Here is a 23,652-nt window from a genome sequence, read left to right on the forward strand (position 1 = left end):
GCTGACCCCCTTTAGGAGACTGACAAACTTCCACCGGCACTTTTTATTCCTCGACAGCGGCGACAGTCACAGCGGCAGCCATATTGTTTTCAGGTCGTTGATATCTATGTAACGCCTTGATGGAACTTCTTCTAATTTGGCACAAACATTCACCTGGACTCGAGGATGAACTGATTAGAATTTGGTGGTCAAAGGTCAAAGGTCAAGGTCGCAGTGACCTCACAAAACACGGTTTGGGCTTCATGAACGCGATATCTCCGTAACGCCTTGATGGAACTTCTTCAAATTGGGTATAGATGTTCACCTGGACTCAAGGATGAACTGATTAGATTTTGGTGGCTAAAGGTCAAAGGTCAAGGTCACAGTGACCTCACAACACAACAATTTTGGCCTTGTGAACGCGATATCTCCAGAACTCCACAAGAAAATCCCTTTTACACAAAACGTTTGTCGGGACTCAAGGATGAAATGATTAGATTTTGGTGGTTAAAGGTCAAAGGTCAATCAAAAGTCTTTATCAAATAGTTTCAAGACACTTTCTAATCATCACAGACACGTGGTCGGTCACGAGCTGTGGCGTCACTACGCAGCCCGTATAAACAACCCGAGCGGGACGACAGTCATACAGGTGGAACAGCGGAGAAGTGAATGCAGTGAAACAAGTTGTTCTGGTCGCAGCTGCTGTGGCTGTTTGCTGCTCAGTTCCATCAGCAGGAATAATTCACAGGTGGATCTGTGACTGAAAGCTTATGATGTACCTTCACCAGGTGTCACAGATCACAGATGAATTACAAGTGATTTTTTTTCCTTGTTAAGATCCAAAATCAGAAGAAGAAATAAAGACGTCTGTAATAAATTTGATGTTCTGACTGAATTAATGCTCTCAATGCTTTTTTTAAATATCTTAATAACATTGCAAAATTTTAATGTTATTATTATTATTATTATCAATATTATTGTTATTATTTTTATTATCATTTTTATTGTTATTATTATTATCATAATTCTTATTGTTATTATTATTACAGATTAAAAGATAAAATAACACTATAAGATTGTTAACGCCATGAAGTGGAACAATAGCTGCCATGTGCTGAAGCTACACACCAACGACGCTCCACCTCATCTACATTATCTCAGTGCCGGCGTTGTTGCCATGACGACTGTCAGTGTTTTTCTCGTCAGTGTATATGAGAGAGTCGGCCGGTCTGACGCTGCGGCTCAAGTTTATACTAAAGGCTCGGGCGCTCATGAACTGAAGCCAGCAGACGTCTGCACTGATTGATAGGAAAAGAAGGACCTCCAAGCCTGTACCCCCCCCCCCCCCCCCCCCCCCCACCCCCCACCCGTCCCTGTGTGCTTGTTGCTCTTGTGATAGGTATCAGTGTACTAAAACAAGGCTGAATAGCACAGAAACCAGTCGGTCGGCAGGATAATAGTGCGGCTTTGTGTGAATAGAATATGCGGCCAATTCAAATACAGGATGTATTGTACGACCATTAAATCACACAGCTGTCTGAACAGGCGTGCAGTCTAGTTTCCATGTTTCCTTAATGGACCAATTAATGAGGTTTTCTATGGAATGATTTATATAATAGCAAAAAGTTAAAGAGGCTATTCATTTTTATATAATAGAGAAATACAACATGTTTTTTTGCTGTGCAGATTGTTTACATGGCTCCGGGCTCCGAGACACAGATCAGCTGCTTTACTGCCGAGTGACAGGAGGAGGACACCGACACCATGTTGCTGTGAGATACGTCTCAGCTCAGTGTAAGATATACACTCTGTACTCGTTAGTCTAATTCTGCTCAGTGCGTTCCAGCAATTATTCTCAACTCCATCTCTTAAGGTGAAGGTGTTAACTTCTTCCTTTCAGCTGTTACCGTGGAGACACAGTGTGTGTCTTTGATCTTGATTGGCCGGAGGGGGAACATTACTTTCGGATAAACACATCGCTCTGACATCGTGGTGTCAACACTGGTTTAAATTAATAGTCAAAGCTGGAAGACTGTTAGTCTTTGTTTTGTTTTTTTCCCGCCTGTAGACTGATGTTACTTTCAATTAAAGCTGTTGCCAACATAAAGTCTGTGTTTTAAGTGTGTGTTCCATGAAATTAAGAATTTAAAATGCTCAGGTTTTCGCCGTTATAACCGAGATACTCCAGACTGACCCGTGCGGCGATGGACAATAACGCAGTCTGCTGTTAGTTAGCGTCATCATAGATAATCAGATTATCACATTGTCTTTTGGATTTCTACAGAAAATAAGAGAAAAGTTTATGACACTGACACGTTTTGTTGTTCTTGAAACCTTTACTGAAGTATTTTATGTCCTAGAATAAAACGTAAGAACTCTTCGCACATCTGTTCAATGAGGCAGGAGCGTAGGAGCAGGACGAGTGGGATCCACCAACATCTAAACAGTTCATCCCACTGAACCCCACTTTAACCCCTGACGGCTGTTTCATCAGTGTGTGACTGGGTGAATGTGTGACTGGGTGAATGTGTGACTGGGTGAATGTGGCAGGTATTGTAAAGCGCTCTGAGTGGTCAGTAAGACTAGAAACACACTGGATAAGTGCAAGTCCATTTACCATCCCAGTCAATGTTATGTGAGAAGCGAATGAACCACGTTTTGTGAGGTCACCACGACCTTGACCTTTGACCTTTGACCACCAAAGTCTGATCAGTTCATCCCTGAGTCCTAGTGAATGTTTGTGCCAAATTAGAAGAAGTTCCATCAAGGTGTCACTGAGACGGACGTACGGACAACCCTGAAAACAAAATGGCTGCCTCTCTGAACAAAGGTACAAATGTGTGTGTATCACATGTTCTGTGTGTGTATCACATGTTCTGTGTGTATATCACATGTTCTGTGTTTGTATCACATGTTCTGTGTGTATATCACATGTTCTGTGTGTGTATCACATGTTCTGTGTTTGTATCACATGTTCTGTGTGTATATCACATGTTCTGTGTGTGTATCACATGTTCTGTGTTTGTATCACATGTTCTGTGTTTGTATCACATGTTCTGTGTTTGTATCACATGTTCTGTGTGTATCACATGTTCTGTGTTTGTATCACATGTTCTGTGTGTGTATCACATGTTCTGTGTGTGTATCACATGTTCTGTGTTTGTATCACATGTTCTGTGTTTGTATCACATGTTCTGTGTGTATCACATGTTCTGTGTGTGTATCACATGTTCTGTGTGTATCACATGTGCTTTACAACAGCACAATAACACTCTGCTTTAAACAGAAGACAGAGTCACAAACACCTGAACAGCGTGACGTTTCCATGGCAACAGTCTGCTCAGGACGCTGGAGAGAAGCTGTTCTGAAAGACAAGCCCAAAATCTGGACAGTAAAAAAATTTAAAATAATGAAAAATAATGAGTAGATGAACCAATTACTGCCCACAGGGACTAATAACTGAGGCAATTCTGCTGCTTTGCAAATGAGTAACAGTAATGAGTGATGTATTGCATTTTTCCAGTCAGGAGCCCAACGCCGCTCAGATGCACGCTGCAGATTACAGGCTCTTAGCAGTTTGCCAGTGGCATTAAAACAATAAAGCATTACATTTGATAGGTTATTGTAATATACAGAGCACATTCATCAAACGGGAAAGGAACACTAGGTCCAAATGAAAAAATAGGAGGCTATTAAAGCGCAATGCTGTCCAGTGTAATATTGATTAGTAAATGGAGTGAGGGAGATAAGTAACGCTGCGCCGTTTCTTTAAGAGAGTTTGAGGCCAAGTGCTAAAACCAGCATGTGTTTGCAGATACACACACACATGTGCACACACACACGTGCACGCACACACACACATGGTTCAGTGTCAGAGAGGAAACCCTCAATCTACGCTGAGAAATTACCTCAACAGATATTTCCTATGTCAAACTTTCTTTATCTTTCATATATTTTGCACACACACACACACGCACGCACACACACAAACACACACACACACACACGCTCGGAGCAGCATATGGCCACAGAGCTAATGTTTTCTCTGACGTGATAACATCAGAAGTAAAGTGGAACTCTACCAAAGCATACATACAGTGTGTCACCGGGCCAGAAGCCCACAGTCCAGCTCCAACAGCAAATGACCAATTACTGAGTCAGGATGCCTGTTTGGAGTCGGACCACCGCCTGCACACTCAGAAATAATCACACACACACACATGTAATAGGTAGTTATTATAAAATGTTTGCATTCAGAGTAATAGAAACCCCTACACACACACACACACACACACACACACACACACACGTATGAAACTGCTGGAATGAATAAAAGCAACACATGCATCCACACAGGAAACAGTCTCAGCTCTGCGGTGCTGATAAGACCGCCCTAAATATTAGTGTTGAGTCAGGTGTTGAGAGAAGCAGCTGAGTTCTGTGCCGCTCTTATTATTATTATTATTATTATCGTTATTACTCGCAGTTTCTTTGAGCTGGGATCCAACAAACAAGACGTGGTTATGACCTGCTGGGTGTGGGTGGTCCTCTGCGCCCCCACCTCATCAATCAGCAAAACTAAACCCAACACACACACACACACACACACACACACTGCAGCACAGTATCATGAAATACAAACAGAGCACTGAGACTTTTAGACTAAACCTTCAGTGATCCAGTTTGACTGTGATGACGCAGTGAGTCGTGATATCGACGACTTAAGACTCACGTCAGGACGATAACGGTGAAGATCTCAGGCACACAGGAAGTGATCTCTGAAGATTCAAAGATAAACACGTGATCTAAATGATTAAGATATTTTCAGTTTAAGCCACAAAAGAACCAAGAAAATCAAAGAATAGATGGAAGAAGAAAAAGGTCCAATTTTAACAACCTTTAACTACAGTCCTGTTTAGTTAAACCTGAGAGAAACGGTTCCTCTTCATCCGATCGGCTTCATTTAAAGTTAAACTTTATGGTTTAAGGTTTAAATTCAACGATCAGACACAGTATTTTAAAAATCACTGAATAACTGAATGACTGATGGACAGAGACGTTTCTGCTTCGTCTGTGAAGATTTTAAATTCATTTGTGGAGTTTGAACCATTAAAAATCTGAAAGAACTCCACAGCAGTAATATTTAGAACAACAATCTCCCATAGCAACAGCAAGATGGAGCAGCTGACGGCCCGGCTACCTCGCCTCAGTTAGTTCAACCAAACTAGAAGCTTCACACAGAATTTCATTGATCTTTCTTTGATGGATCAAACAGTTTCTCTGAGACTCGTTAACAAACGCTTCGTGGCCCACTGCAGGTTTACGGCTCTTAAACCACCAGGAGCCACCAGGTATCGGCCTGTACCACCGCCACGCATTATGAACCCCAACAGGACTTTTGCGATACGGAAAAAGAGAGCGGAAGTGGAAATAATATGAATCAGAGACAGATCTTCATTCATCTGTTCACCGTCGCTGATTAACTCGACACCAGAGTGACTCCGCCTGCTTCACACTTCCTGCTGTAAACTCTGGCGACTCCTCTGATGAGTGACAGCGGGGCAACAACCGCTCAGCACCAAAGATATTATATATGTATATGTATGTATATTGTGAAATGACATGATGCGAGTAAAACGGACATAAAAAGCGTCATTGTCCCCGAGCCGGAGCCGCTCTCAGCTGAGACACACCAGGTCGTGTCGAGCACTCGTCCACTCTCCATATGGCTTCAATGGAATTTATGTTGGGCAGGCACCAATAAGCCAAATCCAGTTAGCAGCATTATATCATTGGAGGCAAATCTAATTTCAGCCCCAGTGTGTTTTAGTCGTCAGTGACTCTCTCTCTCTCTCTCTCTCCTCTGTTCTCCCGCTCTCCCTCTGTCCATCCGTCCATCTTTCTCTGTGAGTGTCACCTGCCCTCCGAGCTGGCGACGCTGGGTCTCGGCCTTAGCGTGAGAGCCCCATTACCCTGACTGGAGGCTTTGTTTTCCCTGTGAATCTGCGAGAGTGTGTGTGTGTGTGTGTGTGTGTGTGTGTGTGTGTGTGTGTGTGTGTGTGTGTGTGTGTGTGTGTGTGTGTGTGTGTGTGTGTGTGTGTGCTGGAGGAGAATGTCAGATAGACAGTGATTTGTTACATCAGCGAGCATTCCAGCTCTGAGATCCTCTGAGTGTGTGAGGAGACACACAGGGAGGGAAAAATGTGTTGTTTGTTGTTGTGTTTCCGTCCACATCAACTTGTTGACAAATTGTTTATGTGGATGAAAAAAAAAAGAAGAAGAAGAAGAAGAAAACTGTGATAAATAGCAGCAGCGGGAAGGATAAACAATGACAAAGACTCAGCTGAAACTAGCTGTGTATAAAACTAACAGACAGTTTGCAGAAAATTCACTCAACAGTTGGATGGAAACAGTGTAGTGTGTTTGGGGGGGGGGGGGGGGGGGGGGCTTCCCAGCATGCTCTGAGGCAATGTGGTTATGGTCATAAGTTAAATTGTGTTCTAAATCACAGATGTCACTAGATCATGCCCGGGCCGATATTCCATGATATCGACATATTATGCAATATTTTTCAAATTTGATTTTTATATTTTAAAAAACTTTAACTGTAACTTTAACGGTTAACTGTAACATAAGTATATACTATAAAAAAAACACCTAAAACATAAAATACAATATAATTATATATGATTAAAAAAAATCCCTGAAACATAAAATAAAATAATTGAATTATATATTGTGAAAAAAATACCTGAAACATAAAATAATATAGTTATATATTATTATTATCATTATTATTAATAATAAATTATATCATAATAAAAAAAAATACATAACAATCGATATGATAATATTGTGTATCGTGATGTTTGGGACTGTATTGTGATTTTCAGATATTGCTTGAGCCTATTCTTCACATTGTCTAGTAGTTTAGAGTTTTATATAAATAAAGTTATGAACTCATATAAATAAAGTTATGTGCAGAGTTAGCAGTTTCCCTCCAGTATCCAGTGTTGACAGTACGCCTGTTGCTGTATCACACAGTTTCTCATGAGATCATCTCTCTGCAGAAACAGATGAGGTAAATGTGTGTATAGGTTAGTTAAGAGTGTGTGTGTGTGTGTGTGTGTGTGTGTGTGTGGTGTGTGTGTGTAATCTGAAGGTCTATATTAGCAGCTCCACTGTGCTGTGTGTGTCTGAGCTCAGGGGCCACGGCTCCTGGCAAATGGAGCCACTGAGCAAGATACCATCTGCCTCTGCCCATCTCAGCCTCACGCCAACACACACACACACACACACACACACACACACACACACACACACACACACACACACACACACACACACACACACACACACACACACATTCACAGAGCTATACAGCTCAACTCACAACGGAAACACTTTGAGTGCACATATATCAACATGGAAATCCCAGCTACTATAAATAATAAATTGAATGCCACAAACAAACTGGATCTGGCACTTGAACCCAGGAGGCAGTGGATCATACGTGGATCATACGTGGATCATACGTGGATCATACGTGGATCATACGTGGATCATACGTGGATCATACGTGGATCATACGTGGATGGGACGACATGTCAACTGTCGCCTTGTTCCAATAGAAAGTCAGAGGAAATCAGATCTTTGTGAGTCGGGGCCAAGGAAACGTTTTTAACATTACTGGTAATCCTTGTGTTGAAGAACCACAATGAAAAGAAAAAAAGAAAAATGAATGAAATGCCTGGTGCTCCACATTCCTGTGTGCTGCACTTATTCATCTGTGGCCTGAAGTCTGGGGCTGAAGACGGGTGGTGCTTCATCACATATGGAGTCTTATTATGGCAAGTTTAGATCAGACCAAATCTTAGATCAATGGAAAAACTATTAACAACTTTATTACCTGTAAAACAAAAGATGTGGATCATATGAAATAATCCATGTGGTAAAATACATGTAGGTGAAACATCACGTTCATCGCATCACTGACGTAGAAGCTCTGTTAAATAAAATGATGTGACCTTTATATTTTTCATTTATATATCATAGTATAAGGTCATATTTGATATTTTATCTTTATATTTTATCTTTATCTGTATTTATTTTAATGAATGCTTTTGCATGATGTAGTTTTTATGTTGTCACACGTTTAGCACTTTATAAAATTTCTTTAAATTTAAACGTTACTTGTCGTGTATTGGACATTCTGCACAAGCCTGAGACGACACTTGGCCTAAAGCCACATGACCATGTGACAAAGCCATCTTTGTAGAAGGCAACTTGACTTGTGATGTGTTTTGTGATGATGACCCTGACGAAGGCCACAGTCTGAAACACGTCGGCCTGAAGAAGTTCTGCTGTTTCCTGAGAGTTCTGTCCTCCGGAGATGAACAGGTGTGCTAATATGCTAATTAGCATATTTGAAAGTCTCACCAACACAGTCCAGGTTTTTTTTTTTAGTTATTGTCGATAATCTATGAAACACACTGTGAGCAGTTTCCATATCAACGGTGCGTTTGATTAGAATGATCCATGGCACTCAGGAGAACCAGGTCCCGACCGTCCACGTCGCAGCGCAGAGGATCACTTCCTATATGTTAGAGCGAAGTGCGGCGCTATTAGATTACCCTCGGAGACTGAGGCGTCTCTGTCTCCCAACGGATGGAAGCAGCAAGTCCATCACATTCCCTGTGGATGATGTCTTCAGCACAGCTCAGGGCGCAGGAGAGAGAGAGAGGGAGAGAGTGTGTGTTTGTGTGTATCATGGGTGTATTTTGATGTAATGTGATCAGTAATGAATTTTGTGTTGCATTAGGGGTGGAGGGTGGAGTGGGGGGAGGAGGGGGGGGTGCGATGGGGGTCAAGATGCGAGATGATGGAGGGAACAAGAACAAGAGGAGACTGACTGCTAGTGTCCGGGAGACTCCAACATCTAATCTAATGAAGAAACACGGGGTGGGGGGAGTGTGGTGGGTGGGGGGGGGGGGGGGGGTGATGAGAAGAAAGAGAGAGAGAGCTACAAATGAGGTTAAATCCTAACGGGAGGTGGAGGGGGGAGGGAGGGGGGAGGGCTACTGGGCTGGATATGGCTGTGGAGGGTTGTGGAGGGGGGGGCAGTGTTGTCGATGCTAAATCCATTAAGGCCTTGTGAGCCCCCCACTACCCTACCCCAACACCCCCCCCCCCCACCCCCACCCTAACCGACCCCCCCCCCCCCCCCCCCCGCCACACACACACACACATTTAAATCAAAGGAACTCTTGTTCACTTAGGGGGGGGGGGGGGAGAAAGAGAAAGCACTGGCGCTTCCTAAATGAGTTAACCATTCGGACTGTCAGGGCCAACGGCATGTCTGCTGCACACACACACACACACACACACACACACACACACACACACACACACACACACACACACACACACACACACACACACACACACACACACAGACACACACAGGCAGGAAACCTCGAAGTAAAGCAAGGTGTGTGCAGATATGCCAAATCCGAGCACACGCACAAACACACACACACACACACACACACACACACACACCCCCTACTAGTGGTGACCTAATCCATCATTGGACCATGATCTGGCAGCAATGGCTGCTGGGTAATGCAGTGAGGAAGTCAAGCTGCCTAAAATGATACTTATAATGAGATTTATGACGAATTAGCTAAAAACAAACAGTGGATTAAATCTCCAGTGAAGCATCAGGACACACGAGAACATGTGACACGTAGAATCAACATCATCAGGTGCAAGAAGCATCTTTAGAAAATATTACACAGATTTACCTTCAAATAAATAAAGAACCCTGTCTCACCTGAACACACTGACAGCAGGTGACATTAAAACATGGATCACTGTCGTTTAAGTAACTTTTATTTATTCACTCACTGGATTTATTCGACCAAGATTCAATGAGAGCGAAACGTTTGCTCTGACTTAGTGCACGGATTGTCTGACCTGCAACATCTCCAACAGGAAACTATTTCTATTCACTTTATGTTTATAACATAGCCACATACAGAGAGACCCTATCTTCAAGTTCTCATCATCATCATCATCATCATCATCATCATCATCATCACACCCTCTGTCCTCTCTTCTGTCAATACGTCCGGACTTCCAGCGTTCATTGTGTCCGAGAGCGGACACAAGATCCTGAACAACAAAAATGTGCCAAAATCATTTTGTTGACGAGATGAGAGTGAAAATGAACCAAGAACAAAGTGTAAAGACTCAACAACAAAAAGACCTTTTCTTCCTTTTTCAAATTTCCATGTTTCTATTTGATTTAAATGATTTAAATGTGGGATGGAAGAACCAGCGGTGGCATGTTTGTGGACACGTGTCCATGTGTTTAAGCAGGTGAGTGTGATTGTGTGTCGTCCGGCCTCCACTGACCTGTGGCGGATCCCACTATGTCCCTGGACGGGGACTCGGACATGGCGTCGGCCAGTCTCTCCCGCAGGCCTTCGTCGCTGGCGTCCGCCGACCCGATGTTGTGCCGCGGCACGCCGAAGCTCTCCGGCCAGCTGCCGCACACCTCCAGCAGCGTCACGCCGCGCCCATCGAACGGCCCTGCAGACACAAACACAGAACACCCAACAGATCACTACATGCACCAGCGGTGTGAAGTCACTGTGAATGAAACCTGGATCTCTCAGAAGGACGAGTGGATGTCGAGCTGTTGTCTGTCAACAGTTTGTTATCAGTGCGTTTGAAACTTCCTCATTATCTTCACAGAAAATGTGATCCAGTTGCAGTTTGGACATTTCGTAGAAACAGAAACGTCCTTTTTTAAGAGACAGTATAAAGTAGATATAGATCATATTATAATATTAGATCAGACTTTAACTGTATTAAAGGGATCATTATCAAACATACTGTACACGTCTAACACAGGTAATGAACAGCAATCTCAGACAGGAAAGTAAAAACCTACAACAGGAAAACCTGATGCAGGAAAGACTAAACTCAACACTGTGTCTATCATGTGTGTCCAACACATGCAGAGGAAAACACAGACAAATGAAAATACACACAACGAGCCATAAGACATTTAACAGCTCAAATACTCAAGTTAGAGCAGGTCCATTTGCAGGATATGCTTCTACATAATCAGGTTTCCTGCCACATGTGATATGTTTCATAAGTTGTTTTGTTTTCAGTTTTGCATCACCTATGCCTGAAACATAAAATACAACATTATTATATTATACACGGCCCATATCCTGCTACAAAAGCCTGTAATACGTCTGTAGCCGCTGTCACAGAACTTTTCTATTTCTCTTTGCATGAAAGTGGCTTTAAGTGGGTTGTCTTTCACTACAGTCTGACTTCTGCTGAGTCTGTGTTATTAGTTGTTTAATTAAAAAAAGTAGATTTTTCAAATCACAGCTGGTAATCAAACAATCGACTCTCTGTCTTTTACAATGTTAAACACACGTCAGACGAACATTTCTCTCCCCTGCACAAAACAAATGAATTTACTCCACACTGGTTCCACTGGAGTCCAGCAGATCAGCTGCTTTAAGAGTCTCACACACACACACACACACACACACACACACACACACACACACCTAACAAACAACTTGTAAGCACAACACAATCTTCATGCCTGTCAAACCAAATCCACACAGACCTACGCTGCATCTTAATCTCTTCTCCTCTGTCTGCCATAATTTCTGCAATCAGGGAGATCTTGTGCTGTGGAGCCAGAGAGTCTGCAACCTGCCTCTCTCTCTCTGTGTGTGTGTTGTGTGTGTGTGTGTGTGTGTGTGTGTGTGTGTGTGTGTGTGTGTGTGTGTGTGATAAGCCAGGCAGGCAGGCATGCAGACACTAAAACAACTGGTTTATTCTATTAGTGTGTTCATTTGACTCAGTCACTGTGCCTGCAGCACTGAGAGGTGATAAAGGCTGAGGAGGAGGAGGAGGAGGAAGATGATGAAGGTGACGTGCTCCTGTGACTCAGCACGTCAAAAAAACGAAACAACAACAATACAAACCACATGACCACACACCTTATCATCATCACCATCATCATCATCATCATCAGTTCTGCATATCAGCAGCTTCCTCCTCGTTAACACACAGGAAGTGTGTGACAGACAGGAAACAGCTCATGAGCTTCAGCATTTGTAAAGTGTTGTGTGTTTTTATGGTGTTTGGTGTTTTTTACAGTGTGTTTTATTGTTTTGTGTATATTGTTGTTTTCTTTCAGCAGCTGCAAAGAAGCTTTGCTCCTGTAGCTTCTAACCTCCAAGCATTTTATACTTCTGCTCACTTTTTGGAATCAGTTAGTTTGCAGAACAAATCTGGAAGCTCAGATACTGGACTCCTGCTTCGTCTGCAGCGTTTCTATCTCTTCTTCTTCCTCTTCTCTCTCTCTCTCTCTCTATCTGGGAGCACAGGAATATGTCTCTAGAGGTCTTGTCAGTTTTAGCAAAACCCCAGACACGATGAAATCAAAGGACAGAGTGAAGATAAGGACGGAGGAGATCCTCTCCTCCTGGAAACACCAGCTTCTGTCTCTGTGTTTATATCTCTGTCTATGTGCTGGACCTCCAGTGCAGGAAACATGGATGGACACACAGATGGACACAGCGCTGCAGTTTGTTAAGTTAAACTCAAGGTGCTGCAGCAAATGATGCTTAAATCCTCCAGATCGAGCCACGACACTCAGACCTGCGTGAGCAGCTCTGAACAGGTTGATTTAAGGTGGACATGTAAAACCTCTGCCCCACGGTCAGCCGGAGGTTTCAGCAGGTCGAACCTTTATCAGCAACGAGCCACGCTGAGCCGCCGTGTCCAGGTCGGCCTTCACAATCAAATTCAGCACATACACACACATCTACCATGCAGGACATAAAAACATCATATCACCTCGAAGGCAAGTGTGTGTGTCAGTGTTGTCCGACACACACACACAACACACACACACACACACACAACACACACACACACACACACACACACACACACACGAAAACACCCACCAGGCTCTCATGGCTGGCTTTGATGGCAGGCCTGCTGGCACTAAAGGGGAATCCTTTGAAAAATCAATCCAACACACACACACACACACACACACACACACACACACACACACACACATGCACAATGCTTCTGAAGTGCAGCAAAGTTATCAGGAAGCTCAGCCATTGTGTGTGTGTGTGTGTGTGTGTGTGGTGTGTGTGTGTGTGTGTGTGTGTGTGCTTCTGGAAGCCGGTCAGTGTTATCACAGTAGGGAGCATGGAGGCCCGTGCAGCCTCTCGCCCCAGCATTAGCACCTGTCAGTGGCCTGCAGCAGAGCTGACATTGGCCAGGCCTCAGGGTACATGTACACACACACACACACACACACACACACACAACACACACACACACAGTAGTCTGCTCCCTGATAGCCAGTAAGCCCGGCAGATCAAAGGTTTTGACTGCAGTGGCTTTTCTGGATGATAAGAGCTTGGCAGGAGGTTAGGAAGAGCTTTATGTTTATCAGAGCAGCCTTCAACCAATATGGGTATTTGAGGGCCGATACTGATTGTTTTAGACCTGAACCACCGATCAGTGATCAGAGTTTAAACCTGATTTTAACGTCAAAAACAATTTGCACATTTGCTCTGTTGCTGCTCTGCCATTGTACAAGAGGATTTTAAATGTATATGAATTTAAAGCTTCTGAAACTGTATTTACAGCACCTGGAAAACAGTCATAATATCTGCAGTCATCGGGCTGATGTTACAGTATAAAGATACACTGTTATTGGTTTGTATGCACCTGATATATAACAAGAGTTCAATCTATTTCACTGTATCTCACTGTCAGCTTTCTTACTCTATTTGTCCCAAACTGTATGAAAATATATATATACTAGTAATTAAAACTCTATCTTCATACAATTAGAGACACAAAGAGTCCTTGGCCGCTGTGATCAATCGATTATATCTATATATATGATCAGGGATAAAGTCCACAGTCCTCTCTAGGTGATGCACAAATCAAGTCTGTTTCTTCCGAAGTTACACTTTGTTTCCTTATTAACAATTTTAACAGGTTTTATAAAACGCATTTTCAAATATCTGACACCAATATTTCTCACGGTAATTTTAAAATATTCTTATTCTAAAGGTTTTTCTCCACAGGAAGTGTTTTTGTCCGCACACAGGCTGTTTCACTTGTCTTATACACTGTACGTGCTATAAACACGAGGGTGACCTACACTGAACACTGCGCCTGAACACATCGTGCACACACACTGCTGCTGCCTTCACTGCCCAACAGTTACAGTAGAAGAAATAACTGCATGACTACAGCTAAAGGCAGAAACTGAGCGTTCTTACTTTAGTGTAATCTCATCAAACATCTGAACACGTCACAATCACCGACTTGGATCGACCCTGTCGGCCCACTGTAGGTGCTGCTCACTGACTTCCCCTTTTATTCTAATTTCTGTCTGTAAACCTCTGGAAATGTGAGGACGTGCTGTTGGCAGGAGGAGGAGGAGGATTCAAAACACACACCCTGGATTGTTGTTTTTCCCTCCATCATGTTAAAACCCAGCTGGATTAAAAGCCACTCTCCACCCAGCTGTTAGCCCCCACATACTGGCCCTACTTATCCCTGCAGCCAGCGCTACTTTCCTTAAAGATTTAATCACACTGCAGCGGGATGTGTGTGTGTGTGTGTGTGTGTGTGTGTGTATACCTTTACAGCAGGGGCTTAGGATGGCACAGTTGGACATGACATCACACATGCACATCACAATCGCCCTCGCTGACGCACATACAGCGCTTTACTTTTCTAAGGTTTAAATGTCAATTGTTGTCTGTTTATATGAGTTAATTTAGTAAAAATATATGCACAGTGTTTATACAGTTGTTAATTACGTATTTACAAGTTTAAATTTTTACATGTGCATCTTTAAAAAACTGTTATAATAATCTCCTGAATCCATCTCATTGGTTTTCCTCTTATTTACACTCAGTCTAAGTCCTTCTAACTGCTGATTGGTTAGTTTAGTGACATGTGACTTAGAGACAGGAAGTGTTGTTGTTGTGAAGTGGAGAAAAGTAAAAACCTGATGCCTAAAAAGCTTTATCTTTAGATTCCATTGGTTTGTTTTGGCAACTTGTAGAGGTCAGTAGAAGTTGCAGCCCAGGTGAGCAACACCTGACAGACTAACATCACCTGCTGAGTCACTGCTTCACTTTACCAACACTTGCTTTAATGTCAAGGTTCTAACTTCATATCAAACTGCTCTGATGACACATTGTTGTCAGATCTAAATACGTTTCCAACTGTTTTGGGTTCCTTAAAAAACAGACGCTGATTTCCTCACTTAGCATAAAAGTGTAACACACACACACACACACACACACACACACACACACACACACGCACGCAGGTGAAGGTAAAATGTTCCGAGGGCTCATGCCACTGTTTCTCGGTTACCTGTGCAGCCGAGACGCTAACGCCTGGTTAGCGCTAATTCAATTAGGCTTTAGTGCGGCGGGGCTGATCAAGCTAATTCCTTTATGATGGGTGCTGTGTAATATGTAATGGTGCATGTGTGTGTGTCAGAGAGTGTGTACTCAAGTGGTGTCAGGCACTGGGAACACAGGAACAGTCTGTTACTGACAAACAGATCGTAAATCAGGCGGTGCAGGGGTTTCATGTGGGAACTGCACCGAGCTTCCAGTCTAGTAGAGACGCCTAGAAGATCTAACGTGATCCAACACAACAGGTTCTCTCTCTGTGACGCTCTCAGGACGGTCAGACTCTGTGCTCTGCATTTTGTAGAGACGTTATACTGGGCAAAGGTAAAATAACGACAGGCTGGAAACAACTGCAATTTCAACAACAAGACGCAAGTGTTCTCGACACGTTTTCTAAACCTCCGGCTCATTGTTGTGTTCAGGAGGTTTGGTTTTTAAAGATGCTGCGAGGCCCCGACTCCACGAAATATGTTTTTACATCCAACTACTGTGCTTTACAGATGCTATGTGTACCTTTTTGCTATCGCTACATAGCTAACGTTAGCATTCCCAGTCTATAGAAACGTTGTGAGTTCAGCATTGAAACTTCTTTTTTGTTTTCACTTGTTTTCTTCTAGCTACTGAAGTTAGCATGCTAAGCAGCTAGCCCTGGCCCATCCCGGGCTAGTGCTGCCTAAAGGGCGTATTCTAACCTCTAACCTCCAGCTGATTTCCAGCGTGGTGGCGGTGTCATGGCGAGCGATGAGGAAACCGGTACCAAACAAACACAGATGTAAACATTGCATTATCTAAATATCTCAGTGTTGGTGCGGCTGTGAGTTGGACGACGGGGTTGGATGTGAACTGTTTTCCAGCTGCTGTGGAAGGAGCCATCCATCATGTCAGAGTCAGGTGGCCTTGGAGGTTCAATGTGAGCGCTACACATCAGCCTGGCACTATATTGTGCGTATAATTCAGCATGTTGTCAAGGCAGAGTACATCCATTCATACACAAAGGAACTATTCACGTTATATGGATAAGTTCACAAAAACACACTTTTAATAGACTTTCACATCACACACACACACACACACACACACACAAACTCACACACAGCCTGAGGGGATGTCAGTATGGGTTCACAGTGTAGTCACAGACGTGTGTGTGTGTGTGTGTGTGTGTGAGTGTGTGTGTGTGTGTGTGTCAGAGACACAGAGTGAAAAAGAGTGTCTCTGATATCCTCGGGGAAACACTGAGAGTGCTAGCTATCTTGTGGAGTAGGTTTGTGGTGCAGGGTTAGTGTTAATGGAGATGTAAGCTCACAGGATTAGCGCCCATAGGTGTGTGTGTGTGTGTGTGTGTGTGTGAGTTCTTGACAGGCAGGGCCTTTCTTTCATTACATTAAGGCCAATGCTTCTAAATCATTTACTCCCTTTGCAGTCTCAGTGGTGTCAGCTAAGTGTTAGTAATCCCCATCAATACCAGGGTCTGCCTCAAGGCACTTTACTCACTGCCACATGCACGCTCACACACGTGTGTATGAACACACGCCAAAACATATGGCATTCTGATATGAAGACGCATTAACCTGTGCGCAGTTAATTGTAGACAAGTCTGACTAGTCCAACACACACACACACACACACACACACACACACACACACATGCAGACTTAATGTCCACTAAGCTAATTTGAGGCATGTCAAATTAGAGAGCGGCTCACTATCAGGCTTAACACTTTAACAGCAAGCTATGGCGTGTATGTGTCTGTCTCAGCACTATGTCATCCCACACACCCACACACCCACACCCACACACACACACACACACACACACACACACACACACACACACACAAGGTTTCCTTCCCTTCCTGTGCCTAACCTTAATATTCATGTTCAAACCCTCAACTTTAAAGCTCCTCCAGTGTAAAGGTCTGTGTCCATGTGTAGTGTGATTATAGATCAGCTCTAGCTTCTATATTAATACTGTGAAAGTATCAAAGCCTCAGTCCACAGAGAAATGCACACAGCCTGTATTCAGAAACTGAGCCTTAAAACCAGCCGTCAGGACTTCTGGAACTTTGTGATGTCACAACAAAGCAGTCACCAAGCCCCGCCCACCTGGACCCACCATCCAAACCTTGCAGGATTTAGTTTCTTTTGTTTTAGAGAAGATGGAGCTTTAAAAAAGATTAGTTTTCCCACGTCCACCAGTATCTTTAAGTCACTATTGGCCTGAGAATGGAACAATGTTGATGTTGTTTCTTGTCCTACACGTCCATTACAGGGCCACTTCGCTGATGAGGTCACAGTGATGTCATCAGGGTTATCTCAGCTTGAGCTTGAAGGTTATAATTTTATAACAGAAAGCCTCTTGTGAGTGAGAGAGCACGTTATCCACACACACTGAATGCGGACGCCCGTCTATGCGCTTCGTGGTGTTTCGGCCTCTTAGTTCCAGTTAAGTGATAACGAGATGATTTCAGATAATGGCCTGCTGCCAACAGGTCCGTAAAGAAACTGTTTTCACGGCACGGTGCGGAGAGTCCTGACCTCTGACCCACGGAAAGCTGACTGCGATCCAGACCGTTATCGCCTCAGCATCAGTGTTGGATCTCAGTGATGCTTTCGTAACACCGACTGGTGGAAAGCAGCATGTGAAGGCCCACTGTCTGAAATGATATGATATCTCTGTATTAAAACTCTTTAATGGAAAATATAAACCTTGAAAACTATAGAGAAAATAAACCAATCAAACCGGCCCATAGTCCGGTTCTGTTGGAGGTTTTTCCTCACGACGGAAGCTGTCGAGTTTCTCTCGATTTTACACAAATAAAACTGAACTGAATTGAACAGCAGCAGAAATGGTGAATACTTGTGTATTTAAAATGGATTAAGACGGTGGAAGAATAAAAGAGGGTTTCACAATAACAAGGCCGTTGTACATATACACATAGACGCTCCATATTTACACGTCTTTCATTACACTATATTGTGATAGAAGGATACTTGTGCCATACGCTTGCATGACACAGACCTGAGTGCTGATGTCACGGCATCATGTTTGCACACACATCAGGTAAACACATATGGACTGTGTGTGTGTGTGTGTGTGCACGTGTTTCCTTGGGGCTTGCACAAACACACACACACACACACACACAACACATGAACCTTGACAGACGCACAGATTTTTTTTATGTGCAGTCTTGCACATAAAAAACACTGCAGCTGCCACGAAACTCCGTCGTTCACATGCGACAAAATATAATCAATAAAATGTAATCAATATACAGCAGATCAGAAGGTTACGATACAGTTTTGTTTGAGCACATTAAAGGAGACACGGCACAGTTTGGAAGTTAGGAAGCTAAGACAGAAGCTGCTTCTGCAGAGTTACGGAGCAAATGTGATTTCTTGAAAGAACGTCCAGCGAAATCTGTGCAGAAGAAGAAATTCAAAAATGTGTTGCAGGTTTAACGTTTGGTGTGTGTGTGTGTGTGTGTGTGTTGTGTGTGTGTGTGTTGTGTGTGTGTGTGTGTGTGTGTGGGACAGAGTGGCTGCACATTCACACAGTACTGAGGGAGTAAATTCAATCTGTCGATAGAAACCGGCTGACATTGATCAGTATGGACGTGCTTGTTTTGACAGACCAGGCGTTTGGTACCGACACCAGCAGGCCGCCGCTCACTCCGGCTCCGGGTGTCTTTTGAAGGTTACGCTGCACTAATGAATGTCACAGGAAAGGAGGGTGTGGAGGTGTAAAGAGAAGGGAAATTACAGTCGCCTCGGAAAAGACCTCTCCCCCCTGGTCCTGGTCCTGGTCCTGGTTTCCAGCGGGCATTAATAACGAGCTGAAGGAGCCACTGATTAGAGGGAGCTCATATATTTAACGCTAAGCAGATCCCTGAGAGGGCGTGTTTGCTGACAAATGAGCAGCCGTGCACGGCCTGTACGTGTGACCTACGTGGCGAACGTATGATCCTTATGAGTGAGAAATACCTACGGCCGCAAACCTCTCCCTCGACCTTTTACACGCTCGTGACCCCAGGTTGAAAATCACACTCACATTTGTTCAAGGGGTTTCTACGTTTGAATCGCTGAGTGTTGAGTTTTGTCCTTTTAAGTTAAACGCAGTTTCTCAATAAACGATAACAAAAGACGGCGTCGGGGTGACGTCGTGAAGCAGCGAGGGATCATGGGAGTTGTCGTCTTCACCACCGTTACCGTCAGCTTCTCACAACTCGACAACACATTTTTTTTTTTGTTTGACATTTTAATGTGGAGAAGAAAAAACGAACCAGAAGCTGCTGCTTTTCATTTGCTGGACATCAGCGCCATGGTAACACCAGGAACCGGCTTCTCAGAATCAGAGACCTCAGCGCTGTTAGGATGGGTCAGCTCCCAACAGACAACAGTCACCACGCTGCGTGTGATTAAAAACAGATCAAAGTGATTCCATTTCAATAAATGAGATTTTGGTAAAACTTTCTTCCTCTGAACCACTAACTCTTGTGCTATTTCCAAACCAGCATGTGATCCAATAAGGTAACAGCTCCTGCTCCTCTGTGCCATCAAACCCGTCGCATCAAAGAGGTGAAGGAAATTCCTCAAGTAATCCCTGACGAGCCGCCCGCTCACTCTGAGTGGCCACTTTAAACCTACTAATTCACATATTTATGCATTAAAGTTTGAACCTTTACTCATACGTGACCTAATTACGCATATTGATTATCGGTCTTTTTCATTGCAGTTGAGTGTGAAAGGTCATTTCTGAGCTTGGAGAGGTTGTAGTGATTCACTCACAATGGGACGTCCTGGTGGAACTGGTTAACAAGCTTGTTTTGAGCTTCCAGAGCCGTGCAGCTTTCTTCATGCAAAAAGTGTTCTTAAATATTTCAGTTTAAAGGTTTTTGTTAGTGAATCTAGAACTTAGAAACTACAGGGTTCTACATTTAAAGCTCCATGTTTCTTCTTCTGTGTTTTATTTAAAGTGTTGATCCATCAGAAGATATAAAAACCATCTCAGTATAGTTTTACATCTCCTCTCTCAGGCTTCTCTCTGCAGCTCTAGTAACAACAGGTCGGTGAGCCAATCAGAAGAGAGGAGGCTCTGAGCCTCTCTTCTGATTGGCTGACTGTTTTCTGAGTGATCCAATAAAAATAAAGCAGATTTCAGTTAAAAACACTCAGAGAAACCAAATCCTGCAAGGTTTGTATGGTGGGTCCAGGTGGGCGGGGCTTGGTGACTGCTTTGTTGTGACATCACAAAGTTACATAAGTCCTGACAGCTGTTTTTTTTCTTTTTTCACAGTATTAATAAAGAACTTAGACTTGATCTATAATCAAACGACACATGGACAGAGACCTTTACACTGATGCAGCTTTAATAGTTAAATAGCTGCCTGATATTTATTTTTAATTCTGTCTGTCAATGATCTGATGTCATACTAAGAACCATATCAGCAGTGTGAATATAATCCATTTGTAAAGCTGTTATTTGAAATGTTTAATACTTTTCTAAAAACTATAACTCTGATAAACAATCAGCCAGAGCCAGCATCATAATTTTCCTGCGTTCAGAGTCATCACAGAACCAGTACAAAGCATCTTTCATCTGGTCAGGGACGTGGCACCCGCACAACTAAAAACTCCCTTCTGGGCGCAAGACATTGTTTTCCATCAAAACCAAAACAAAGATCGGGGAGTGTACGCTTTACGGTGCTAGCATGGCCGGCTAATTGATTTCAGGCCGGATCGTATTGCCGTGTAATGGAGCAGGCTAACGTGATGATGAAGCTGGGATGGTCATGGTGATGACTTTCACAGGGACTCCAGCCTCATTTGTTTGTTTGACAGGCTGCAGGGGTGTGTGTGTGTGTGTGTGTGTGTGTGTGTGTGTGTGTGTGTTTCTCCATTTGGCATAAAGGATATGGATTAAGCTATAGAGGTGACAGATGATATGTTTACAGGGGAATGTTTGCTTTCTGCACGATATTCAATTACAGGGTTCCTGTGTGTTGCCGCCTGTGTGGAGCGGGTGTGTATACGCCTCCTCATCTGAGTGTTACAGACTGTGTGTGAAAGGGTCACAGGCCTTTATCAATCACACACAGTTTGCTCACTTCCTTCCTCGCTGTCTGTCTCTCGCCTCGCATCAATCTGAACCCCCCCCCCCCCCCCCCCAACGTCAGATTTTCTTCTGGGAAGTGGTCCAATCCAAATCTAAACTGGTGCTGTCCACTGTTTACTGGAGTTGCGACACAGCACAAATAAATACTTTAGTGTTATTTACCAAACAGACCCACTCATATACAGTGCTGCCCCCCCCAACCCCAACCCCAACCCCAACCCCATACCTAGTAAAAGCCAGGACTTGGCGGTGGAGGGAGGAGGGGGGTTGTGTTTGCAGGGCAGTAGCAAGTAGAGCATCACGTGACATACCATCCTGTGATGTCACAAGAACCTAAAATTTAAAACAGAGCACAGGTTGCATCGATTTGGGGGGGGGGGGGGGCAAATCTGTGAGACTGGATTCATTGGAGTGACAATCGTCCTCTGTCCTCAGGACGACCATAAGACAAACGGTGCGGATGCTGCGGTCATGTGACAGTGGAAGAGAGCGACCCGGTGCACCCATTTGATTGGCCGATACGGAGCGTGTTGCAAGACCTTGTTTTAATGAAAAGCAAAATCACACGTTTTCCTCTGTGTGTTTACAGGCAGCAACAGAGGGGCCTGAAGCCACATGACCACAACCCGAAACGCGTCGTTGGTCGAATAAAGTTTTTCTGTTTACGACTAAGTGTTGCTGGAGTTCTGACCCCGACGCAGAGCCGATACAGAACGTTACAGAAATTCTGAAGCTATTCCATCGTCCGAGCGTTTCTACAAACGGGTTGTTTTCGTGCCGACGCCACAGCCGGTGCCGATGGCGATGTCATCCCTCCTCAAACCGCCTCAGCTCAGAGTGTAAATGACTTTCACTTCTTTTGGATTTTAACTCTGTGTTTCTGTGTATCTCGACATCGTTGCAATCGAGGGAAACTTCAACGATCTTCAAACCTTAAATGAAATAAATGAAATGAAATCCCTGCGTGGACGACACCTCCCTCACTGGACTCATCCGTGGCGGGGAGGTGTCTGCCTGCAGGTGGGAGGTTGACCATCTGCTGACCTGCTACAGGAAGAGGAACTCGCAGCTGAGCGCCACCCTGGACTCACACTTTTTGAGTCCCGCCTGTGGCAGGATGCTGCAGTCCATCAGAACCAAAACCTCATGCCACAGCAACAGCTTTTTCCAGACTAGCTGCCAAACGAGCAGCTGACCGCCCGACTGCTTACTGTGTTCACCGTTACGCCTCGTATGTGACCAGAGAGACCTCTCTCTGTTTATCCCCTGCTCCGTCTGGACGGAGGTGTCGTGCCGCACGCTGCGGTCTGATGAATATTGTTCCGTGCCTTTGCTTCCTCTCTGGGGGGTAAACGAAGAGGATTCCCAGCACCAAAGCCACAGCCCCCGTGTGTTCCTGGAAATCCTCCACAATCCCATTTGATCTTAACGCCCTGCCTCGCCTAATGTGTCCCAAAGCTGGCCTTATCACACCACAGAGAGGCCGGAGGGGAGGGAGAGGGGGGAGGGGAGGGAGAGGGGGGAGAGGACGGGCCGACAGACGTACGGCTGCATCACCAGCAGGTCACCGTCTCCTTCTCTACCTCTGACACCTTGTGCTCCGTCTCACCGGTTACACAAGAAGCTCCTGCATCATGCGCTCAATCCTGCACAGGCAGGGGGAGGAGGAAGAGAGGGGGAGGGGGGAGGACGTAGAGATGGAGGGAGACACACAGCCGGCTGAGGTGGAGAGGAAAGCATTATGAAACTCCCTCCTCCACTAGCCTCTTCATTCTAAGCGAATAAATCCTCCATTATCGTGTCTCTCTCTTGGGTCTAAAAGCAAGCATCTTACAGGGAATTAATCGTATTGGACAGAGGGGAGGGGGGGTGGTGGGGGGGTGGGGGTGGCCCATTTCATTTCCTCATCAAGTTTGGGTAAAATTGTATTGGAAGCCAAGCAGCCACCTGGGAATGGTCTCCTCTCCTCTCATCTCCTTGTTTGTTCGCCTCGTCTCTGAAGCCGTCGGTCTGCTGCGCCTGTCGCCGGCCGGGTCCTCG

General features: G+C 44.3%; 1 protein-coding gene across 2 annotated transcripts in view; it reads right to left on the minus strand.

The window, feature by feature from the left end:
- Positions 1 to 23,652, minus strand: part of bcas3 (BCAS3 microtubule associated cell migration factor) — a 336,132-nt gene that overhangs the window by 45,623 nt on the left and 266,857 nt on the right. For both annotated transcript variants that reach the window (XM_056373998.1, XM_056373997.1), the window contains one exon: positions 10,399 to 10,575. In XM_056373998.1, the coding sequence (XP_056229973.1) occupies positions 10,399 to 10,575 (177 nt within the window). The remainder of the gene's footprint in view (positions 1 to 10,398; positions 10,576 to 23,652) is intronic.

The sequence above is a fragment of the Seriola aureovittata genome, chromosome 4, assembly GCF_021018895.1.
Source record: "Seriola aureovittata isolate HTS-2021-v1 ecotype China chromosome 4, ASM2101889v1, whole genome shotgun sequence".
Lineage (NCBI taxonomy): Eukaryota > Metazoa > Chordata > Actinopteri > Carangiformes > Carangidae > Seriola > Seriola aureovittata.